The 20,185-nt window shown below is 42.2% G+C and overlaps 1 protein-coding gene across 1 annotated transcript in view; it reads left to right on the forward strand.

Moving 5' to 3' along the window:
• usp36 (ubiquitin specific peptidase 36) overlaps positions 1–20,185 on the forward strand; it is an 88,351-nt gene that overhangs the window by 59,900 nt on the left and 8,266 nt on the right. The window contains exons 12-19 of the mRNA XM_072483570.1: positions 287–425; positions 3,569–4,168; positions 8,048–8,163; positions 12,169–12,631; positions 13,935–14,059; positions 15,703–15,902; positions 18,742–18,927; positions 20,005–20,120. Of these exons, the coding sequence (XP_072339671.1) occupies positions 287–425; positions 3,569–4,168; positions 8,048–8,163; positions 12,169–12,631; positions 13,935–14,059; positions 15,703–15,902; positions 18,742–18,927; positions 20,005–20,120 (1,945 nt within the window). The remainder of the gene's footprint in view (positions 1–286; positions 426–3,568; positions 4,169–8,047; positions 8,164–12,168; positions 12,632–13,934; positions 14,060–15,702; positions 15,903–18,741; positions 18,928–20,004; positions 20,121–20,185) is intronic.

The raw sequence follows: 20,185 nt of genomic DNA on the forward strand, positions 1-20,185 counted from the left end.
CTATACTATAAATCAAAGAGGGTATTTTAAAACAAAGGAAAAGTTGAAGTGAACTGTTTCTAGCAATGATAGATTTGCCTACTTAGTTGATGAAAGTGAGAAGGATATTAAACCATTGCAGTACGTGTTGGTATTTATCTGTCACTTCTAATCAATGGCTCACTCATTGTGTCCATAATATGTTGTGCTTCTCAACAAACGGCAGTTTTATTTGGTGCTTCTGTTCATTTGATTTTTTGTGTAGCATTGTACAATATTAATTAGTGATTCTTTGTTTCACCTGAAGAATGCCAAACTCTAAGAGTGGTGTAGATGATATGTCGAAGCACAACTCGATACAGTCTCTTGTCAAAACCAGCAATGGCACAACCATGCCCAAGAAACCGATGCTGAATGGATATTTGGGCTCCCCTCAGATGACCAAGGTCAGCTTGTTAATAATGTAATTAATAGCATGTTCCATTGTAAGAAATTGTGATGTCTACTATCATGCATTGTTATTGAGTATGACTGAGAGCACAAAGAAATGGGACTGAAGAGATGGGAGAGGCACAATGGGCCAGATAACCAGCTATAATGGGACTTCTATAATTCATTAGATTGACTATGTGTAGAAGAAAATCTAACCCATCCCAAGTATTTCTTTAAAAAGATATTACGATTCTAATGCACCCCAGGTGCTTTATGCCAGTCCCAGCACCAATATATTCTTCCAGGAGCAAGTCCAGAGTCCATATGAACAGCAGAGTAATTTGAGGTAGTGGGCTGCGGAGTGAATAGTGACTCATTTTACTGATGCATATCGGAAATAATACCGTAATCGTTCGACCTCGTCAACTCATGGGCAAAATAAATTCTGACATTTTGTATCTCGGGTTACAGCTAGTAATCAGACTTATCAAACAATAGAATTAGGGAAAACTGTCACACAGCAGATGGGAAAATCCAATGGATCACTGAAGGTACCAAATCTGTGCTAAAATTATTTCTAGATTTCCGTTACATTCAGTTTGGATCTTGAGGTGAAGTTTATACATTAAAGTGGATATTTATGGAATACTCCACTGTTATGGACTGGCTCGAGATGGTTGAATACTATTTCCTTCCTTCTCACCTCCTCGATGTTTGTTGAGAGGGAGTGTTTTGAGCCTTTTGAATGTTGTGACTTTTAGTAATAGATACATGCAGGCTTTTGGTTACCTGAAATATAAACGCAAGGAACAAAGATTCATTCTTTCTCGTTCTCGCTCTCTCTCGTTCTCGTTCCCGCTCTCTCTCTCTCGTTCCCGCTCTCTCTCTCTCTCGTTCCCGCTCTCTCTCTCTCTCGTTCCCGCTCTCTCTCTCTCGTTCCCGCTCTCTCTCTCTCGTTCCCGCTCTCTCTCTCGCGTTCCCGCTCTCTCTCTCTCGTTCCCGCTCTCTCTCGTTCCCGCTCTCTCTCTCTCGTTCCCGCTCTCTCTCTCTCGTTCCCGCTCTCTCTCTCTCGTTCCCGCTCTCTCTCTCTCGTTCCCGCTCTCTCTCTCTCTCGTTCCCGCTCTCTCTCTCTCTCGTTCCCGCTCTCTCTCTCTCTCGTTCCCGCTCTCTCTCTCTCTCGTTCCCGCTCTCTCTCTCTCTCGTTCCCGCTCTCTCTCTCTCGTTCCCGCTCTCTCTCTCTCGTTCCCGCTCTCTCTCTCTCGTTCCCGCTCTCTCTCTCTCGTTCCCGCTCTCTCTCTCTCGTTCCCGCTCTCTCTCTCTCGTTCCCGCTCTCTCTCTCTCGTTCCCGCTCTCTCTCTCTCGTTCCCGCTCTCTCTCTCTCGTTCCCGCTCTCTCTCTCTCGTTCCCGCTCTCTCTCTCTCTCTCTCGTTCCCGCTCTCTCTCTCTCTCTCTCGTTCCCGCTCTCTCTCTCTCTCGTTCCCGCTCTCTCTCTCTCTCTCGTTCCCGCTCTCTCTCTCTCTCTCGTTCCCGCTCTCTCTCTCTCTCGTTCCCGCTCTCTCTCTCTCTCGTTCCCGCTCTCTCTCTCTCTCGTTCCCGCTCTCTCTCTCTCTCGTTCCCGCTCTCTCTCTCTCTCGTTCCCGCTCTCTCTCTCTCGTTCCCGCTCTCTCTCTCTCGTTCCCGCTCTCTCTCTCGTTCCCGCTCTCTCTCTCTCGTTCCCGCTCTCTCTCTCTCTCGTTCCCGCTCTCTCTCTCTCGTTCCCGCTCTCTCTCTCTCGTTCCCGCTCTCTCTCTCTCGTTCCCGCTCTCTCTCTCTCGTTCCCGCTCTCTCTCTCTCGTTCCCGCTCTCTCTCTCTCGTTCCCGCTCTCTCTCTCTCGTTCCCGCTCTCTCTCTCTCGTTCCCGCTCTCTCTCTCTCGTTCCCGCTCTCTCTCTCTCGTTCCCGCTCTCTCTCTCTCTCGTTTTCTCTGTCCCTCTCTCCCCGAGTTTGGATGAAGGCAAATTAGCCTCATAGTGCTGTCCGTTGATTGAATTTTGGAATAAAAACTCAGTTATAGGAGGTGTAACTTCACATTTTGCATGTCTTTTCAAAGGAGGACATTAATGCCTTCAGCGCACAAGGCAAGGAATCAACGCATGTAATCCCTTGCAAGATAATTTTACACTGGAAATTGGCATTTTCACTTCATCAGACATTCAGTAAAAAGATCTTGATCAGGGGTGATGGTTATACATTTTCTTGGTTATACATTTTCTTGGATTTGAAATCTGAAATTTAGATGAAGAGATGTCACTATCTTTCACAATTGAAACCACCCATCACACAAATGTATAGGATATTCCAGACTTTCTGTCTGAAGCAAAGCAGCTGTCCAGTGGAGACATTACCTTCCCACCTCATCCATCAAGATAAGCTGCATCATTTTTAGGATCAACCAAGAGTCTTTTAGCATTTAAAAAAAAACTTCATGGACAACATTACTCATTAGTGGCCAGCTGATTGATTTTACACTTTCAACAAAAACATTGGTCAGATTGGATTTTATAGATACACTGACGCAGAAGTTACACTCACTTGCTTTTAAAATGGTATCCATTCATGAAACAGATGTTTTTTTTATTTCTTATGCACAAAGACAGGCTACTTAGGATAAACAGTAAGCAAATTAAATTGGCACTCTATTAAAATCCCATATAGGAATGTTTAAAAAAAATAAAAATAAATAAATAGCATTGAAAGTAGACCGATCGCTTGATGGTAGACAGACCGCTTGATGCATCACGGGCGTTTGAATAAGCTTCTTTTCTTAAATGATTTTACAGTTCTTAGAGGAGTCGCAGAGTCTAGGAATTGACATTTTCACTTTAAATGAACTTGGAAGGTATTACATGGGTTGGTTTCTTGGATTTCTCACCTTGCATCCTGAAGCCACTGACTATTGATGAGCCATGGGACTCAATCCTCTGTAGGGCAACTATGGCCAGCTGTACAGTAGCCATTGCGTCCTGATCCAGTGTCAAGATGAATGGCTCCGGGCTAAGATAGTGCCAACAAACTTGCAGCCGGCCAATTTGTTCTCATGAATTTTCGAATTGTATTTCTGGTTCCTGTGTCCAACATGCTAATGTAAAATATATTCTCATGATTGTGCCTGTTTGCAGAAACCAGAGTATCTGCAAGCAAAACTGCAAGCTTCTGGGAATGTTGGTGTGTCAGTCTCGAGAAACACCATTAACCAGTCACCCAGGCTTCCAGCGAAACCAACGTATGCACCAAATTTCCTCGATGAATCATTGAAGAAGCTTAAAAAATCCTTACCTCAGCTGCAACCAAAATCCTCTCAGGGCCAGTCAGCGAATAGTTCAAGTAGCAGCAGAACATCAGGAACAGAAATTGCAAAGGCAACTGCACCAGAAAGCAAGGAACTGCCTGCATCTACCTCATTCAAGTCATTGGTGGTGGCAACTGATGGATCTGAGCAGAAAGGAAAAGAAGACATCCAGAACCAGCAGAAAGACTTTGGCAGCCCCAAGCGTGGTTTGAATGGGAGCAATATTACAAAAAACGGATTGAATAACCAACATTCGGAGCCTGAAGAGTCTGACTCGGAATCACAAACGCACAGCTCGGCTAATGAGAGGACTGAGAGTAGTGCCGAGGATCAGGGAGTGTCCAAGATAAAACCCCAGCTGCTTGCAGAAGAGCAATCCAGCACAATGTCACCACCTCCAGCTAAGAGGCTCGCACTGTCAGCCAAAAAGGTGGGTGTGTGTTGTGGGGTGGATGAATTGTGGTAAATCTAAATATAGATACATTCTCTCAAACTTCATTGTTGTGCAAATTAGATGTATAAATTAACATTTAATCATGCCAGTTGTGTGTATGTCGTGTGCCTACCTCTGAACCATGTATTGTGTGAATGCAATGTTGATAGTACTTGACCTTTCCATTGTTAGGAAAATATATATTTTTAAACACTAGCTTTTTGTTCCAAGCATTTGCAAGTTTGACGTTGTTAATATTAAGTTGGTTAGTGGGTGGTTCCTCTTAAACTCGCCACAGACAGCAACTTCACCTTCATTCTTCTCATTGAGGTAGATTCCATAACTTATCCATTATCTTAAATTTTCATCACACTATTGATGGTTCTAAACTCTTACAGGTAATGCCAGAAATCATCATCCCCCCCCGGCTGTCATTTTTTTTCCCCCCACCTATTTTTAAACCTTTCCGCTCTTGATATCAGGGAATGTGTCATGGCTTAATTATTTCTACTGGAAAATGAATAATGTTTTGGGTTATTTGACAAATCCTTCCATTTCCATTTTTCCATGACCAGCACCAACTGTTATTCAGTGCCTCATAACACACAATTGAGTTTGAAAGTTACTTTGTGAGCTATTTAGCGGCATGAACCCAGATCCAGTTGCATGTGGCGTATTGATAACTTGTTGCTGTCATCATGAATGTCTTTCTTGATTTGGCATTAAGGAGTTTACAAAAAGCCAGCAACTAATTATATTTTTTGTGGAATGACAGAAAAATGACGCTGAAGCTTGCAAATGTTTCAAAACTGTGATTGATTAAATAGCAATACTTAATGTGACTGCCAATTTCATTGAAAGTTATTTTGTTTATCTGTATTTTGTTGCTTGCACCTCGGGAGATTGTATGGGTTAAGTTTCATCATTGACTAGATAAATTGTACTTGACTGGAGAGGACAAGGGGAAAAACAATGGATGAGATGGACCAAATTGTCTTTCCTCGTTCCATATTTTATGAACTGTACCCATTTGGGAAAGCACTAATTGGATGTCAGTAATTGCTTAATTAAAATTCATTTCGTATCAAAGAACATTAACCTATTTATTTTAATAATACAAAGTATGAGGGACTGCATTCCATCTGTTCAAAACTGTAAAAATAAGTTCACCCAATGCAAAATCATAATGGCCACATCTTTAAATGCAAGCTATTACTTTCTAGGTTCAAGCCCAATTTAAAAAAAAAAAAAAAAAAAAACTAGTCCTTAATCCTCAAATATTCAACTCTGGGTTTGGGGTATAGATCAAAACATTTTTTCCCGATGGTTGAAATGGGATGAATACAAAATGCAATGTCGGGTTAAGAAAAAGCAAAATGAACGTTTAGTACACTACATGAATTTGTGATGGAAACATAATATGTTAGGTAGTTGAAGGAACGAGAGGTAAGAGGATAGGACAACATGACAGGGGCATGGGACTAGGATGATTGGTCATGTGAACAATGATCATCAAATTTAAACAGGTTGGACCAAACTGTTGCAAGTGGCCATTTTTGCTTCATTTTGCATCAAGAATTGAACCTATTATATAAATCATAACTCTGCTGTTTAGAATTTTGCATTGAAAGGAGCTCTACAACAAACTCCAATAATACAGAGAGATAGAAACAAGAAACCAAAGTAAAGTCTGCTGACTAAAGAGAAACGTTTGTGGAGTCCAGTTCAATTTTAGGTGCTTAATGACCAACAAACGTTGAAGGAGCCTCCTGCAAGCGCTCTGTTACTCCTGTAAAGTCTTACAACTTTTACCTAATTAAAAACAAGTATATAATCATAAAGATTTTTTTTTTTCTGGTGCAATTTGCATTATTTAACTTAATGTGGTATCCCAGTGCTTCGCTATTGATCATTGCAAGTTCCCCTGAGTTGGGAATAGGGTTCCTAAATTTTTGCTGCCTTTTTAAGGTGTTGATTTGTGCTTAGTGCAACTCATGGCCATTTTCTTTTTAAAAAAATATTTTTTATTCTCCTTTAAATATTTTCTATTCTCCTTTTTTCACATTTTCTCCCAAATTTACACCCAACAATAAACAATAATCAATAACGAATGTAATGTCAATCCCCATATCAATAACAACGATCCCATCCTCCCACCAAACCCCAGACACTAGCCCGCATGTTAACATGAACAAATGACAAAAGGAATCTGGAATCACCCATAGTCCCCATTAATACATATAGTCCCCCAACCCTCTCAGCCCCCAACTCCCCTCATGTTTGATGTGATCCAATTCTCGAAAGTGCATAATGAATAACGCCTATGAATTGTAGAACCCCTCCATCCTTCCCCTCAGTTCAAATTTGACCTTTTCAAGCGTCAGGAATTCCAGTAAGTCCCCCCGCCACGCCAGGGCACAGGATGGAGGGGTTGATCTTCACCCTAACCGGATCTGCCATCCGGGCGATCAACGAGGAGATCAACGAGGCGAAGGCTACAACATCTGCCTCCGTGCCCGTTTCCAACCCCGGCTGGTCCAACATCCCGAATATGGCCTCCCGAGGGCCCGGGTCACTCACTGGCATTTTCAACCCCCTCGTAAGTTGCCCAAATGATTATACTAAATGTGTATTCAGAACAGTGCGTCAGTTGGCTATTTGAGCATGAGGGATGTTACAGTATCCAGAATCTATGCTTTTCCAGTGTAGTTTAATGACGACAATATTTAGATGCAGGAGCCCTAACATTACTTTATCCTCCAGAACACACTTTTCATATTGATAGAATGTATGAGAGGCTGCACTCCACTGTACACCTGTTCAAAATTGTCCAAATAAAGCAACTCCAACAAAATCTTAAGGGCCACATCTTTAAATCCAAGATAGTACTTTTCAGCTTCAAGCCCAATTTTAAAATAAAATCCAACCCTTGACTTTCAAATATGCAACTCTACGTAACCAGAATTATGACTGGATTGGAGAATAGATCAAAACTTATTTCTTTCCAGTGATTGAGTGGATATAGATCAAAGATTAAATGTCAGTTTAAGGAAAGAACCTAATTTTCATCATTGCGACAGTCATCTCTAAACTTATGCCTCTCGGGGCCAAAAGTTGAACATTGGTTCTTCATGATCTGTGAAATTGGGCTTTTCATGACCAATGGCAGTCTTATGGCACACCTTGCATTTGTCAATCAGACACCAGGTTTGATCATTGAGAACTAGGGGCTGTTTAGCACACTGGGTTAAATCGCTGGCTTTGAAAGCAGACCAAGGCAGGCCAGCAGCACGGTTCAATTCCCGTAACAGCCTCCCCGAACAAGCGCCAGAATGTGGCGACTAGGGGCTTTTCACAGCAACTTCATTTGAAGCCTGCTTGTGACAATAAGTGATTTTCATTTCATTTCATTATACTGAAACTAATTCAAGGTATGAGAGGAATTAAATGTTAATACCAAGCCCAAATTTTATATCTCTGTACTGAAGGCGATGTTTGCTGGATTGCTTTTTTGACAGAATTGTTAATTTCATATTAAACTGAGTGATCCGCTATCGAGAGCTTTTGTGTTTAGTTCCATACTTGGATACTGAAAAACTTGTGCTGAAAGTATAATTTTTTAGAAATTGTTTATTCTGTTGGCCTTGTTCTTTGTTTATGTCTAGTATTTCTAGTCTAAAACTGCAAATGCTCTTTCCTGTGAAGTAACTGGTAATTGTTTTGACATTTTCTGGTCTGTTGTATTCCTACTTTGCTTCCCTAGCTGTCTAACCATGAAAACTTTTTGATTCTTCTTTGCCATACCCTCTTTTATGTTTTCTGCACTCATGGATACTTTTTAGACCACCAAGTTTTTATTTATGTCAATAACTGCAGGCCACGTACAACTGGAAGGAGACAGAAAATGAACCATACTCCCCATTACCCTCATCAGCCCACAAAGCAAAATTAATGAAAAAAGGCCACATATTTTCTTCTGCAGACAAAACTAGGTAAGAGAAATTTGTACCACTCAGTAAAGCTTTACATCATCAAGATGAAGCCATGCTGGTTGGAAGAGGCAGCTAGGTAGCTTTAATCAATAGTTCCAATAAAATCACTTGTTTCTCATTAATTCTCATCACTGATCCCATACATAATAGACAGGGTAAGGAGCCTGATGTCAAGGGGATACAGTCCAAGATTATTGCTGCTGTTATTTAGGAGGGTCATATGTACCTGATCATTGTTTGTGGCCTTGAAATGAACAATTTTAATAATGCCTAATATAGGCATTCAATGTACAAAAGCCATGCCAAGGTGCTCCACCAAAGTGTTTTAGACAAAAACTGACGAGCAGCCAAAGAAGACAATATAAACAAAATACTGGAAGTACTCCGGACAAGCAGAATCTGAGAAGAGATGGCAAGTTAACATTTTGATTTAGTTGCTCTGTCATAATATAAAGATTAGCTGGGATAAAGTATTGATTTTAAAGAGGCTCTTAAAAGAAGATGAATGAGGTGAAGATGTATAGAGGTTTATGGATGGAATTCCAGAGCTTAGTCAGCAGTGCTGCGGTAAAAAAGACTTTAATTTGTACAGTGCTTTTCAATTCTATTGGATGTGCCAAAGTGCTGTACAGTCAATCCGTGTTTGTGCAATTACTGTTGTGATATAGGAAATACAGTAGCCATTTTGTCCATCGTAAACTCCCGCAAACTCCGATAATGACCGGATAATCTTTTTATGATGGTTGATTGTGGCTAGATATTGCTAACACACTGAGGATAACTCCCTTACTCTGAAACTACTGGCATGGAATCCAACTTGAGGGTCTTGATACCAAGACGGCACCTTCAACACTGCAACAGTCCCTCAGTACTGCACAGAAATGTCCTCTTAAGATTGTTGCACTCGAGCCCTGGAGACTTGAATCCACAACTTGATTTGTGGCGAGTGTATTACCTACCTACCTACCCAGTTGACACTGGGAGGAGTTTACACAAGATCAGATTTGCAGGATTGACAGTTCTTGGGTGGAGGTGGAGTTGCAGGGCTTGTAAAAGAGGTAGGAAGGGCACGACCATGAACTGATTTGAATGCAATGGGAAAACTGCAGTCAGTGTAAGGATCAGTAAGAACCCGAGTGATTATGTCCTGGTGCAAAATAGAATTTGGACAACAAATCACTCTAGGTTTTTGACGGTTGGATGAAAGAAAAGCATTGGAAAATTCAAAGCAGATTTGAAGACTTAAGTGGTCAGCAGATGTTGCAGAGATGAGGTTGGTGATCTTTCCAATGGAAGGTATATGGAGTTAGAAGCTCACCTGACAGCACGTCTTTTGGGACTTGTGGGAGGATGCCGAGGTTGTAAACAGTAAGATTTAAACTGACACTGTCTGGGGTGCGGTTGGAGTCGATAGCAAGAGTATAGAGTTTGCTACAGGGAACAAATCTGATGTCCGAATTCTCATTGTTTAACTGGAGGAAATTACTGCCATTTCTGACTTTTTGTTTTTGCAAAGGGACATTATAGAGTTTTAAATTTTCGATATGAGGGGGTCAGTATCTTGGGGGGCAAACTATTTGCAGTGCTAGGTGGCATGATTTCAATCACAGACCAAGAAAGACAAATTCAGCAATGTTTTAACACCTATACCTCCTTCATTGCACTGGGCCAATAACCTGGTATTTCCAACCTAATGCCATTATGTCTCACCTGGACAGCAAATGAAGAAAATAATTTCTTAATTGCACCATATCAATCATTGGGTGGCACAGTGGTTAACACTGTTGCTTCACAGTGCCAGGGTCCCAGGTTCGATTCCTGGCTTGGGTCACTGTCTGCAGACATTCTCCCTGTGTCTGCATGAGTTTCCTTCGAGTGCTCCGGTTTCCTCTCACAAGTCCCGAAAGACGTGCTGTCAGGTGAATTTGGCATTCTGAATTCTCCTTCTGTGTACCCGAACAGACGGAGGAATGTGGCGACTGAGGGCTTTTCACAGTAAATTCATTGCGGTGTTAATGTAAGCCTACTGCGACAATAATAAATATTATTATTATTGAAAATATTGAATGATGATGAAAGGTGGGAAATTAATTAAAGAGGTCTTGATCCTCAAAATGAAGCCATGATTTCGTAGAAACGACCAGTCGAGAATCATCCACTTAGCCAGAGTGTTAATAGGATACAGTCAGGGATGATGTATGGCAATTTAAATAATGCTGCTGGGTATCCCATTTAAGAATCTTCAGAGCCGTACTGCAATACATCCTGACATATGAAATCACTGCTGGTAATTGCAGAATTTTATTTTTACGCTTGTGTTCTGTGATAGATGAGGTTGGTTTCTGGAGTATTTAAGATTCCAGGTCCCTCAAGTGCTCAGCCTCACAGGGTAATAATAATGAAATCACAACTCCTGTGCCCAGCATTTGCAAGACTGCGGATCGTGTCCTATAACAATTGTTGGGATCGGCATACCATTTGAATATCTTGTGTTGCCCTTTTGGTTCCATTGAGCAATCTTAGAATTGACAGAGTAAGTGGAGACCTGCAGGCAACCTCTAATTACTTTTTCATTATGTTCTACTGGAATTATGCTGGCTCAACTCTGGTACTGGAATTATGCTGGCTCAACTCTGGTGCAAAATGTAGGCCAATGTACTGGAATTCCTCCAGTACTACAGTTCTCATGAATTTTGATCAGGATTGTAAGCCTATTTTTTAAAGAGCCAAGTATCACTCTTTAGACTTGTTTGCATCACTTGTTTCCTTCATCAAGAAGTGTTTTGGACACTGAATTAAGTAACATACATCAGAACAGGTTTGAAGTAATGTAACAAAAATAGAATATGTTTAAGAACATAGAACATAGAACATAGCACATACAGTGCAGAAAGAGGCCATTCGGCCCATCGAGTCTGCACCGACCCACTTAAGCCCTCACTTCCACCCTATCCCCGTAACCCAATAACCCCTCCTAACCTTTTTGGTCACTAAGGGCAATTTATCATGGCCAATCCACCTAACCTGCACATCTTTGGACTGTGGGAGGAAACCGGAGCACCCGGAGGAAACCCACGCAGACACTGGGAGAACGTGCAGACTCCCCACAGACCGTGACCCAAGCCGGAATCGAACCTGGGGTCCTGGAGCTGTGAAGCCACCGTGCTATCCACTTGTGCTGCCCACGGTAAAGCATTTTTTTTTTTAAATTTAGAATACCCAATTCATTTTTTTCCAATTAAGTGCCAATTTAGAATGGCCAATCCACCTAGCCTGCACATCTTTGGGTTGTGGGGGCAAAACCCACACAAACACGGGAAGAATGCAAACCACACGGACAGTGACCCAGAGCCGGGATCGAACCTGGGACCTCGGCACGATGAGGCTGCAGGACGAACCCACTGCGCTACCGTGCTGCCCTTGTTTAAAGCATTTTTGCTATTGGGTAGCTTTGCTGAATTTTGTCTCCAGTATTTTTTGAGCAAGTCGGCCTCTAATTTGCAGTATTTCCAAATAAACTAACATCATTGTGATTTTATTTACTTCTGTTTCCACAATATCAGGATTTATGATTTACAGTAAGAATTAATACTTGAAATTTTTTTGTTTTTGACCCATATACTCGACGTGTTTCCAACGTGTTCGAAGCCGTAGATTTCCACTGAAGAAGCATTATTATTCCATGTGTGCATAGAGACATGGAATCAATGGTTATGAATGTTTGCTGGCATCTTTTCGGGGGAAATTAGGGATTGGATAATAAATGCTGTCCTTGCCATGGATGTCCACATTTCATAAACTTGGCATTTTAGGTGCTAAGTGAGTATGGTTAAAATTTTGTGGCTCAGAAAAAGACTCTTTGGGTGCAAGAAGTCCATTCTGTTTCTCTAGAGCAGTCCTGTCGGCCCATTCTCCTGTGCTGTAAAGTTGAGAGAGAATTGCTATGGAATAAGTTGCATGTGAATTTTCTGAAATGCAATCCTTAATTGTTTATTTTACTTTTAGGACTTTCCCACCTACTCCAAAAGTGCATATCTCCCAACAAACAGGATTTATTTCTCAGTCTAAAATCTCCAAGAAATCATGTAGTTCTAGTTTCTTGCCGTCGCAGCTACTATCATTGGAAGCAGTTCGGCTGCCCTCTCCTCTAATAAATGGCAGTGCTACCTCATTGGAAAACCATACTTTATCTGGTAAAAGTACTGGTACGACGTGCACTTCCAAGACTGAACTAGCAGATAAAACACACAAACATTGCATTGCTAGCTCCATGGAGCCATGGAACAGCAGTGAAAAAACAAAGAAGAAACATAAATCTTTGAAAAGGGATGCAACTTCTTTTGATTCTGAATCATTCAACCAGACAAAGTGTGATGAAGCTGCCAAGACTAATAGTAAACATAAAAGTAATAAAAGGGAAAAGCAACGCAAGACAGCGGAGAAAGACTGTGTTTGTGACCAACTACAGGTAGGTCATTGGATCTTAACACCGTTGAATCGATATCTTCATTTTCTGTTAATTAATGGATCAGAGTTTTCTAAGCCAGTTAATCCTTCCTCCTTCAGATGAGTCGAATGACCAATGTGACGGTCAACCTGCTTCAATGATTATTTGTCCATGGACCTGTCATGAAATGCCTATGAATGTGCTGCTTTTTTCCCTCCATCTCTGTTGAAAATGGATGAAACTTAAATAAGGAATTGCATGAACTGTCTCTTTTCCTCCACCCCACCTAAAAAATATTGGATGGTTTTGCAGTCCTTGAGACTGCAGTGACCCACCATGACCATTGGCAATATAATCTAGCACCCGCTTCCGTGAAAGATTATTCCACAGCAATAAATAAATAAAATTGGAAAGTGCCTCTATCGGAGTCTAGAATTCAGAGCAGTGTGGATCAATTTTGTTATTCCGTCTACTGGGAGCTGAAAGAATGGTGGCGCAGTGGGTTACCCCTGATACCTCACGGCGCCGAGGTCCCAGGTTCAATCCCGGCTATGGGTCACTGTCCATGTGGAGTTTGCACATTCTCCCCGTATTTGCGTGGGTTTCGCCTCCACAACCCAAAGATGTGCAGGCTAGGTGGATTGGCCATTCTAAATTGCCCCTTAATTGGAAAAAAATGAATTGGGTACTCTAAATTTATAAAAGAAAAAAGAATTTTATTGGTACCTGGAATGCCAATATATATTTAATACCGATTCCAACGAGAAGTTAAATAATATTGGGCAGCACAAATGATTAGCACTGTGGCTTCACCGCCAGGGTCCCAGGTTCGATTCCCTGCTGGGTCACTCTGTGCGGAGTCTGCACATTCTCCCCGTGTCTGCGTGGGTTTCTTCCGAGTGCTCCGGTTTTCTCCCACATTCCAAAAGATGTGCAGGTTAGGTGGATTGGCCATGATAAATTGCCCTTAGTGACCAAAAAAGGTTAGGAGGGGTTATTGGGTTACGGGGGTAGGGTGGAAGTGAGGGGTTAAGTGGGTCGGTGCAGACTCGATGGGCCAAATGGCCTCCTTCTGCACTGTATGTTCTATGTTCTAATATCTTGTTGAAATAATTTTATATACCAGCTTTTACATGTGAGGTCGCTGTTAATTGTATATCATTTGTATTTAATTGTAAGCAGATGGTGGGCATTACCTGGGGATTCATTTGTGCAGCTATAAGTATATCAAGTGGTCAAATATTCTCATCAGAGTTTTTTGTTTTGGTGAAGTGGCTCGAATGATTTGGTACAATTTTTGTTAAAGCTGGATCTTTGGTTGCAGGAGAAATCCTTCAAGAGGAACATTTCAGCACAAGAGTTGATCCCAAAAAGAATCAAGAAAAAGAAGCATAAAAAATGTGGAAAAGTGTCCGATGAAAACCACCTTGCTGAGTCTGCTGCAGAAAAGTATCTAATATTTCTAGTTTGGGGGTTTATTTTCTGATTTGTTGTAGTCGTGGTTGTTCATTCCCTTGACTTAATTTCTCTCTCCTGGTCAGTTATTGACTCTTATCTCTGGAATGCTAAGTTCAAAATAGGTGCATAAAGCCACCTCTAATTTTGCTGTAGGTACTTTGAATCCCAGGAGTGTTGAAATATTGAAATATGTGACCTGGAGTGGCAGAGCTCCGTTCTTACAACTGTGTCTGGGCATTTCTTCTTTGAGCTTTGCCTTTGATTTATCCTTGTGGTCGTCAACAAAAGACCGTGCCATCTCTGGGCAGACCATATCCATTTCTAACTTTTGAGACATGTGGTTAGTATTGGCTCTGTTTACCATAGTGCTTATTCCAAAGTAAGAGAAGTCTATATTTCCCACTAGTCCCCAACAGTTGAGACCAACCTCAATAATAATTTATTGTGATCAACACCCTTGTGTCTAAAATATTTCCCATCTCATATATACCTGCCTACTGATGTATTGTTACTCCTCTCACTGGAGATGTATTAATGTGCCATCACTTCCTGCAGGACAGAAAATTGTTATTCAAACTGTACTGTAGGTCAGAGGCTCGGAATCCTGCAGCTAGTAACTCACTTCTTGACTCTCTAATGCCATCAACAAGGTACAAATCAGAAGTGTGATAGAATACTTTCCACTTGCCTGGGTGAATGCAGCTCTGAACACTCAGAAGCTCAACACCATCCATGACAAAGCAGCCCCCTTGATTGGCACCCCATCCATAAACATGCACTCCCTCCACCACTAATGCACAGAAGCAGCAGTGTGTTACCATCTTCAAGATGCACTGCAGGAACTCACCAAGGCTCTCTAGCACCTTGGAAACCCATGGCCGCTACCTTCTAACACAAGGGCAGGAGACACCCGTGAACACCACTGCCTTGAAGTTCACCTCAAATGCACCAACTTCGAAATGTGGCGCTGTTCCTTCACTGTCACAGCGTCAAAACCTGAAGCTCGCACCTTAACAGCATTGTGGCTGTACCAACACCACATGGGCTGCAGTGGTTCAAGAAGTCAGCTCACCACCACCTTCTCGGGGGCAATTAGGGATGGGCAATAAATGCTGGCCTAGCCAGCGACACCTGCATCCCATGAATTTTTAAAATTAATTACATGGGTATTTTCTGCACTTGCCAACTGCACAAAGTGGGTATTTGATCTACAGAATTTTTCATTCCCATGTGCCATGCTGTACCAGAAAATATCAACTGCAAACTGTTTTGTAGTTTAGGAATAGAATCCAAATCCAGTTGACTCATTCTACTGATGGCCCACCCGATGAGCACTAGTCTTGCCTAAACCGAGGATCAAACATTTGGACTTGACTTTTGTGCATTTCCACTGCCTATTGGGTAAATTTGCTGAAGCTCAGGAGTCCAGCGAGTCCTGATTGTGGAAAAGCTCAAGGGCTTTTAATGTTACTTACTCCATACAATTGAAGTTGCACAGTGAAACTCATTGGATCTGTGGATCTGCACAAGGGGGGTTTCCTGTAAATGAATAGATCTGTACATTGACAGGATTTTTGAAAGCCGAGTTCTGTTTTTAATGTAATAAATTCTTGGCATTAATCCCTGTTACTCAGTTGTTCAGGATGGAATGAATGGCAGGGTGAAGATCTGGAAAGGCTTAAAGAATTGGAACCAAAAGAGAGAAATCATAAGATGAAAGACATTGAAAAAAGTGAGACAAAACACAGGAAACGAAAGAGAAGCACAAGTTCAGATGAATGTACAAATTCTGACCCTCCAGTGGATCAGTCTACGAAAAGCAAAAGTCAGCAAGGTACAGTATTTCATTGCAACTCTGGATCTTTTAAAACTCCTTTCGAAAAGGAACAGACTTTCATTTGTGCAGTTTCCATGTGGCCACCTTATCTGCAAATATACATGTCATAACTAGGTAACTGTTCATCCAGGACATTTATTTGTCTTCCCGTTGGAAGTCATTTGATGGAGGAACTAAATTCTGGGAACGATCCTCCCAAACAATTTCTAAGTTAATTCAGGGCAGGTTTTTCAGGGAGTTTCCCACCAGCTCTGCTGGCGTGTTCCCCACTGCTATTCAATGATACGTAGTCACTTTTTTGGACCCTGGGAGTTTCTCACTGTTTTAGCCCTCGTTTTGTTTAGCACTGGGGAGCTGAACTGAGATCGGGCAGCCATTATGAAAGGGTGCCCCGATCTCAAAGTGAGCTTGAGTCCCCACACCCGCAACCCATGGGCAATGTCATCCACCACACACATGGACACTACCTCCCTCTTCAGGCCCCTCTTACAGCACCTCCTCCCTTCCAGGACCCTCACCCACTCAACCTACTGGAGTCTCCCACTTACCTGCCCTGCACTCTTTCTCTCTCTTCCCCCCCCCCCCCCCCCCCCCATTTCATGGGCATGCCCCCCCCACACCCCTTGGACTTGGCACTCTGCTGACTTGGCATTACCATCCAGGCACCTTGGCAGTGCCAGCTGGGCAGTGCCAAGGTTCCCTGCATTCCAGGGGTAGGTTCAGGGAACCACTCTGCACTTTACCAGATTATCCAGGGATCTCCAATGGCCCAGGTGACCACCCAGCTGGTCCACATTTGTGTGGACCAGCCTTGATCGACGCCCGCCTGCAGCCTCCTTGGGGAGGTCGAAGAATCCCGTGCAGGTAAGTCGTAAGTAGGTTTACGACCTACATCCGCGAGCGTCATTCGGCCCCGCCCATTTGTGGCGCCGTTCCGACTTGCGTCGGGACTTCGGAAATCCCTGGAGGCGTGGAGCCTGTTAGTAGGCTCACTGCAAGCCTCTCCCCGTATTCTCTGGCCGTGCTGCCCTTAAATGACAGCACAACACAACCGGAGAATCGTGCCCTCTGTCCTGTTATTGCGACCTATTAAATTTGTAATATATTTTTCATTTGCTTTGTGCATTTCTTTCTAGTTTTTACAGCTCCAATTATTCAATTGAAGATATAATTTGGAGTATGAAAATGCTATTCTGAACACAAAACCATATTCCAGCACAATATTAAAAAATAGAAACAGAAGTAAACCTATAATCCCTCAAGCCTGTTCCTTTAGTCAATGACATTGTCACTGATCTACTGTAACTCCGCTTTCCTACTGTGTCTCCACATCCCATAATTGCATTGGTGTCCAAAAATTTGAAAACGTTAATTGAGCAGCCACAACCTCCTGGGGTAGAGAATTCTAAACATTCATAACCTCTGAATGAAAAGAATTCTCCTCATCTTAATCCTAAATGGACAGGTCCTTTATCCGGAGACTGTAACCCTAGTGCTAGACTCTTTCCCATGAAAGACAGATTTTGAAAATATATATAGTGCCTTTCCGGGTCATCAAATATCTTCTGTGATTAACAGCTAATGAAGCCCTTTTGAAACATGGTCACTGATGTGAGAAACGCAGCAGCCAATTTACACAGAGTTCGCTCCCACAATATGATAATGACCAGATAATCTGTTTTCGACAGGTAAACATTGGCCAGGATAACGCTCCTAATTTTGTTCAAAATGGCGCTGTGGAATCTTTTCTGTCTACCTGAGAGGAAAGGCGGGCATTGGTTTGACATTTTTCAGCTCCAACTGCAATACTCCAGAAGCTGGGAGTAGGCCCATGATTCGCTGGCTCATTCCAGTGTTTGAATGAGGGGATTGTCCTACATGGAGGGATTGTTCGGAATGGGTCTATATTCTCTGGTGCTCTCAAGAATGAGACACAAAATCAGTAGTCTTCTCCGTATTGGTTTGTCAACCTAGAATTTTGTGTCTGGAGTGGGACTTGAACCTACAATGTTCTGACTTGGGCGAGAGTGTCAAGTCATACATGAACGCTCCTGGGGAATGGCGCCTCAGCATTGAGGCCACTCTATCAGAGTAGAATATGGCTGTGATATTGAATTCCTCTGGACTGTGCTTGCTTTCCTTATTTATAAAGACGTTCAGCAAATGGGCAGCAAATGTTGGCATCGTCAGCGAAGCCCATATCCCATTAAAAAAATAATGAATTAAACAAAAAAAAATCTAGCTACACTGAGAACTTAGAACACTGAGTGGCTCCATTAATTGTTTCTCCCTTTTAAGGTCAGATAGATTTGAAGATGCTATCCTAAACCTGTCAGATGAACTGGAGAGCTTTGTTGATTCCTATCTGAGTCTTCGTGTGCCTCATCGGCAGGATGTAAATGATTCATACTCATCAGGTCAACTGATAGGGAATTCCTTATGGGTTTGAACTGTTTTTGTTTTCCACCCTTGCTTCCTTCCAACCCTCCTTTTTTTTTAAATGAAAAAATCTATTCTTCCCACTTGGATTTGTTTATTTAATCGCCTCGTTTTGAAATGCTGCAAAGATGAGTTCACACAACTCGCCAGACAGAGATTCATGGCCAATCCTTCATGAGCACTGGGGGTACTCTTACCTTGTTTCTCTATTTTAGATGGTCATCAAAATTATGGTAATAATTTCTCTATGTAAATGCTGATTCTGTTAAAGCTGGCATTTAGGTTTTGATTGTCTGTCATGGAGGTGCTCACAACAGGTGGTCACAGGTTGCAGCAGAGCTTGGCACAAATGTTGCAAAAGAAATACTGACTCGGTGCTATTGTATCTCTGTTCAAGTTCCAGTGTTCATATGGGACAACCTGGTAACAGAAGGGTATAAACGCTCTCAAAAACACTCTGGTGAGGATGGACCTGTACCTGCTGTCGTGCCCATTGCAAGCTTAGCCTGGGATGGAAAGAAACAATCCAATGTCGTTCAAGAGCTCTTGAAACATTCAAACAACAAGGCTTATGGAGCTGATGGTAGGGAAAATTATTTCAGTTAAAGCTATTTTATGGCTTTTGAAGTCTTCTCTCTTAGCAACTAAATTTACAACATGACTGCGAGCAAGTGACGGACAAAGGGATTTTAAAAAAGTTTCAGTAAAATACTATACGCAGTGTTAAAATGTTTTGGTAGTTCAATGTTTCTTGCAAACCTGCGCTTGAGGGACCTTCAATAAAACTATAGTCTGGAAGTTTCTTACGGCTCCTCTTTTTTTCCCCACCTCCTGCCAACCCAACCAAAGGGCACTGATTTCAATGGGCTATAATTCCACTTTGTTTTCAGGCCAGACCCTTTGCCCAGTACCCATTTATTTTTTCTTTCCAATTGAGGGGCAATTTAGCGTGGCCAATCCACCTAGCCTGCACATCTTTGGTTGTGTGGGTGAGACACACTCAAACGTTGGGAGAGAATGTGCAAACTCCACATGGGCAGTGACCCAGGGCCGGGATTGAACCCGGGTCCTCAGTACCGTGAGGCAGCAGTGCTAACCACTGCTCCCCCTGACCCGAACCAATCCTGATTGAATTTCTCCTATTCAATGAAGAGAAAGTGAATAGGTGCTCACGCCAAACAGATTAGATCCGTCTTGCGCACGTCACTGTGCAGTCAGATGCATGTCCTGGAGTTTATTTTTTAGTGTTGTGGTGGGGGAGGGACACTTTGCAGTACCATCAAGCAGATTGTTTATGTTGGTGAACTCAACAGTTTTGGTTGACCAAATACAATTCACATTGCTTTGTGCTTTCTGATTGCATTCGGTGCCCTCTCCAAAACCCTATAAGGATAAGACACCGAATAGTCACTTTCTAGTATCTGATTGGCCTCTTTGGTAAAGTTGGCCAGGCATTTATTTTTTAGCCGGGTGATTGCGACAGTTACAATTTTTTTGTGAATCTTAACTGATGGACATGCCTTGAGAATGTTTATTTAGCAGTGACGTTCCTCCCATTTTTTAAATGTTTAAGCCATAACGTGAAAAGATTTTTTTTTTTCTTTCTAATTCCTCTGCATTTCTGAATCATGTTCCTCCTTTGCCTATATTCTGTGCTTAGTGCTGACTTGGGATGGGGCAATGTCAGCTGTCAGTGAAGATGCTCTATGCGATACAAAACAGGCAGAATATGAACAAGTAGTCGACGAATGGGATGAAGAATTCGACAAGGGGAAGGTAAGAAGTTATCTTGAGCATTCAGATTTCCATAATTGAATTCAAGTACGTAGCTACATTGACAT

This window comes from Scyliorhinus torazame, chromosome 18, assembly GCF_047496885.1.
Source record: "Scyliorhinus torazame isolate Kashiwa2021f chromosome 18, sScyTor2.1, whole genome shotgun sequence".
In the NCBI taxonomy this organism is placed as follows: domain Eukaryota; kingdom Metazoa; phylum Chordata; class Chondrichthyes; order Carcharhiniformes; family Scyliorhinidae; genus Scyliorhinus; species Scyliorhinus torazame.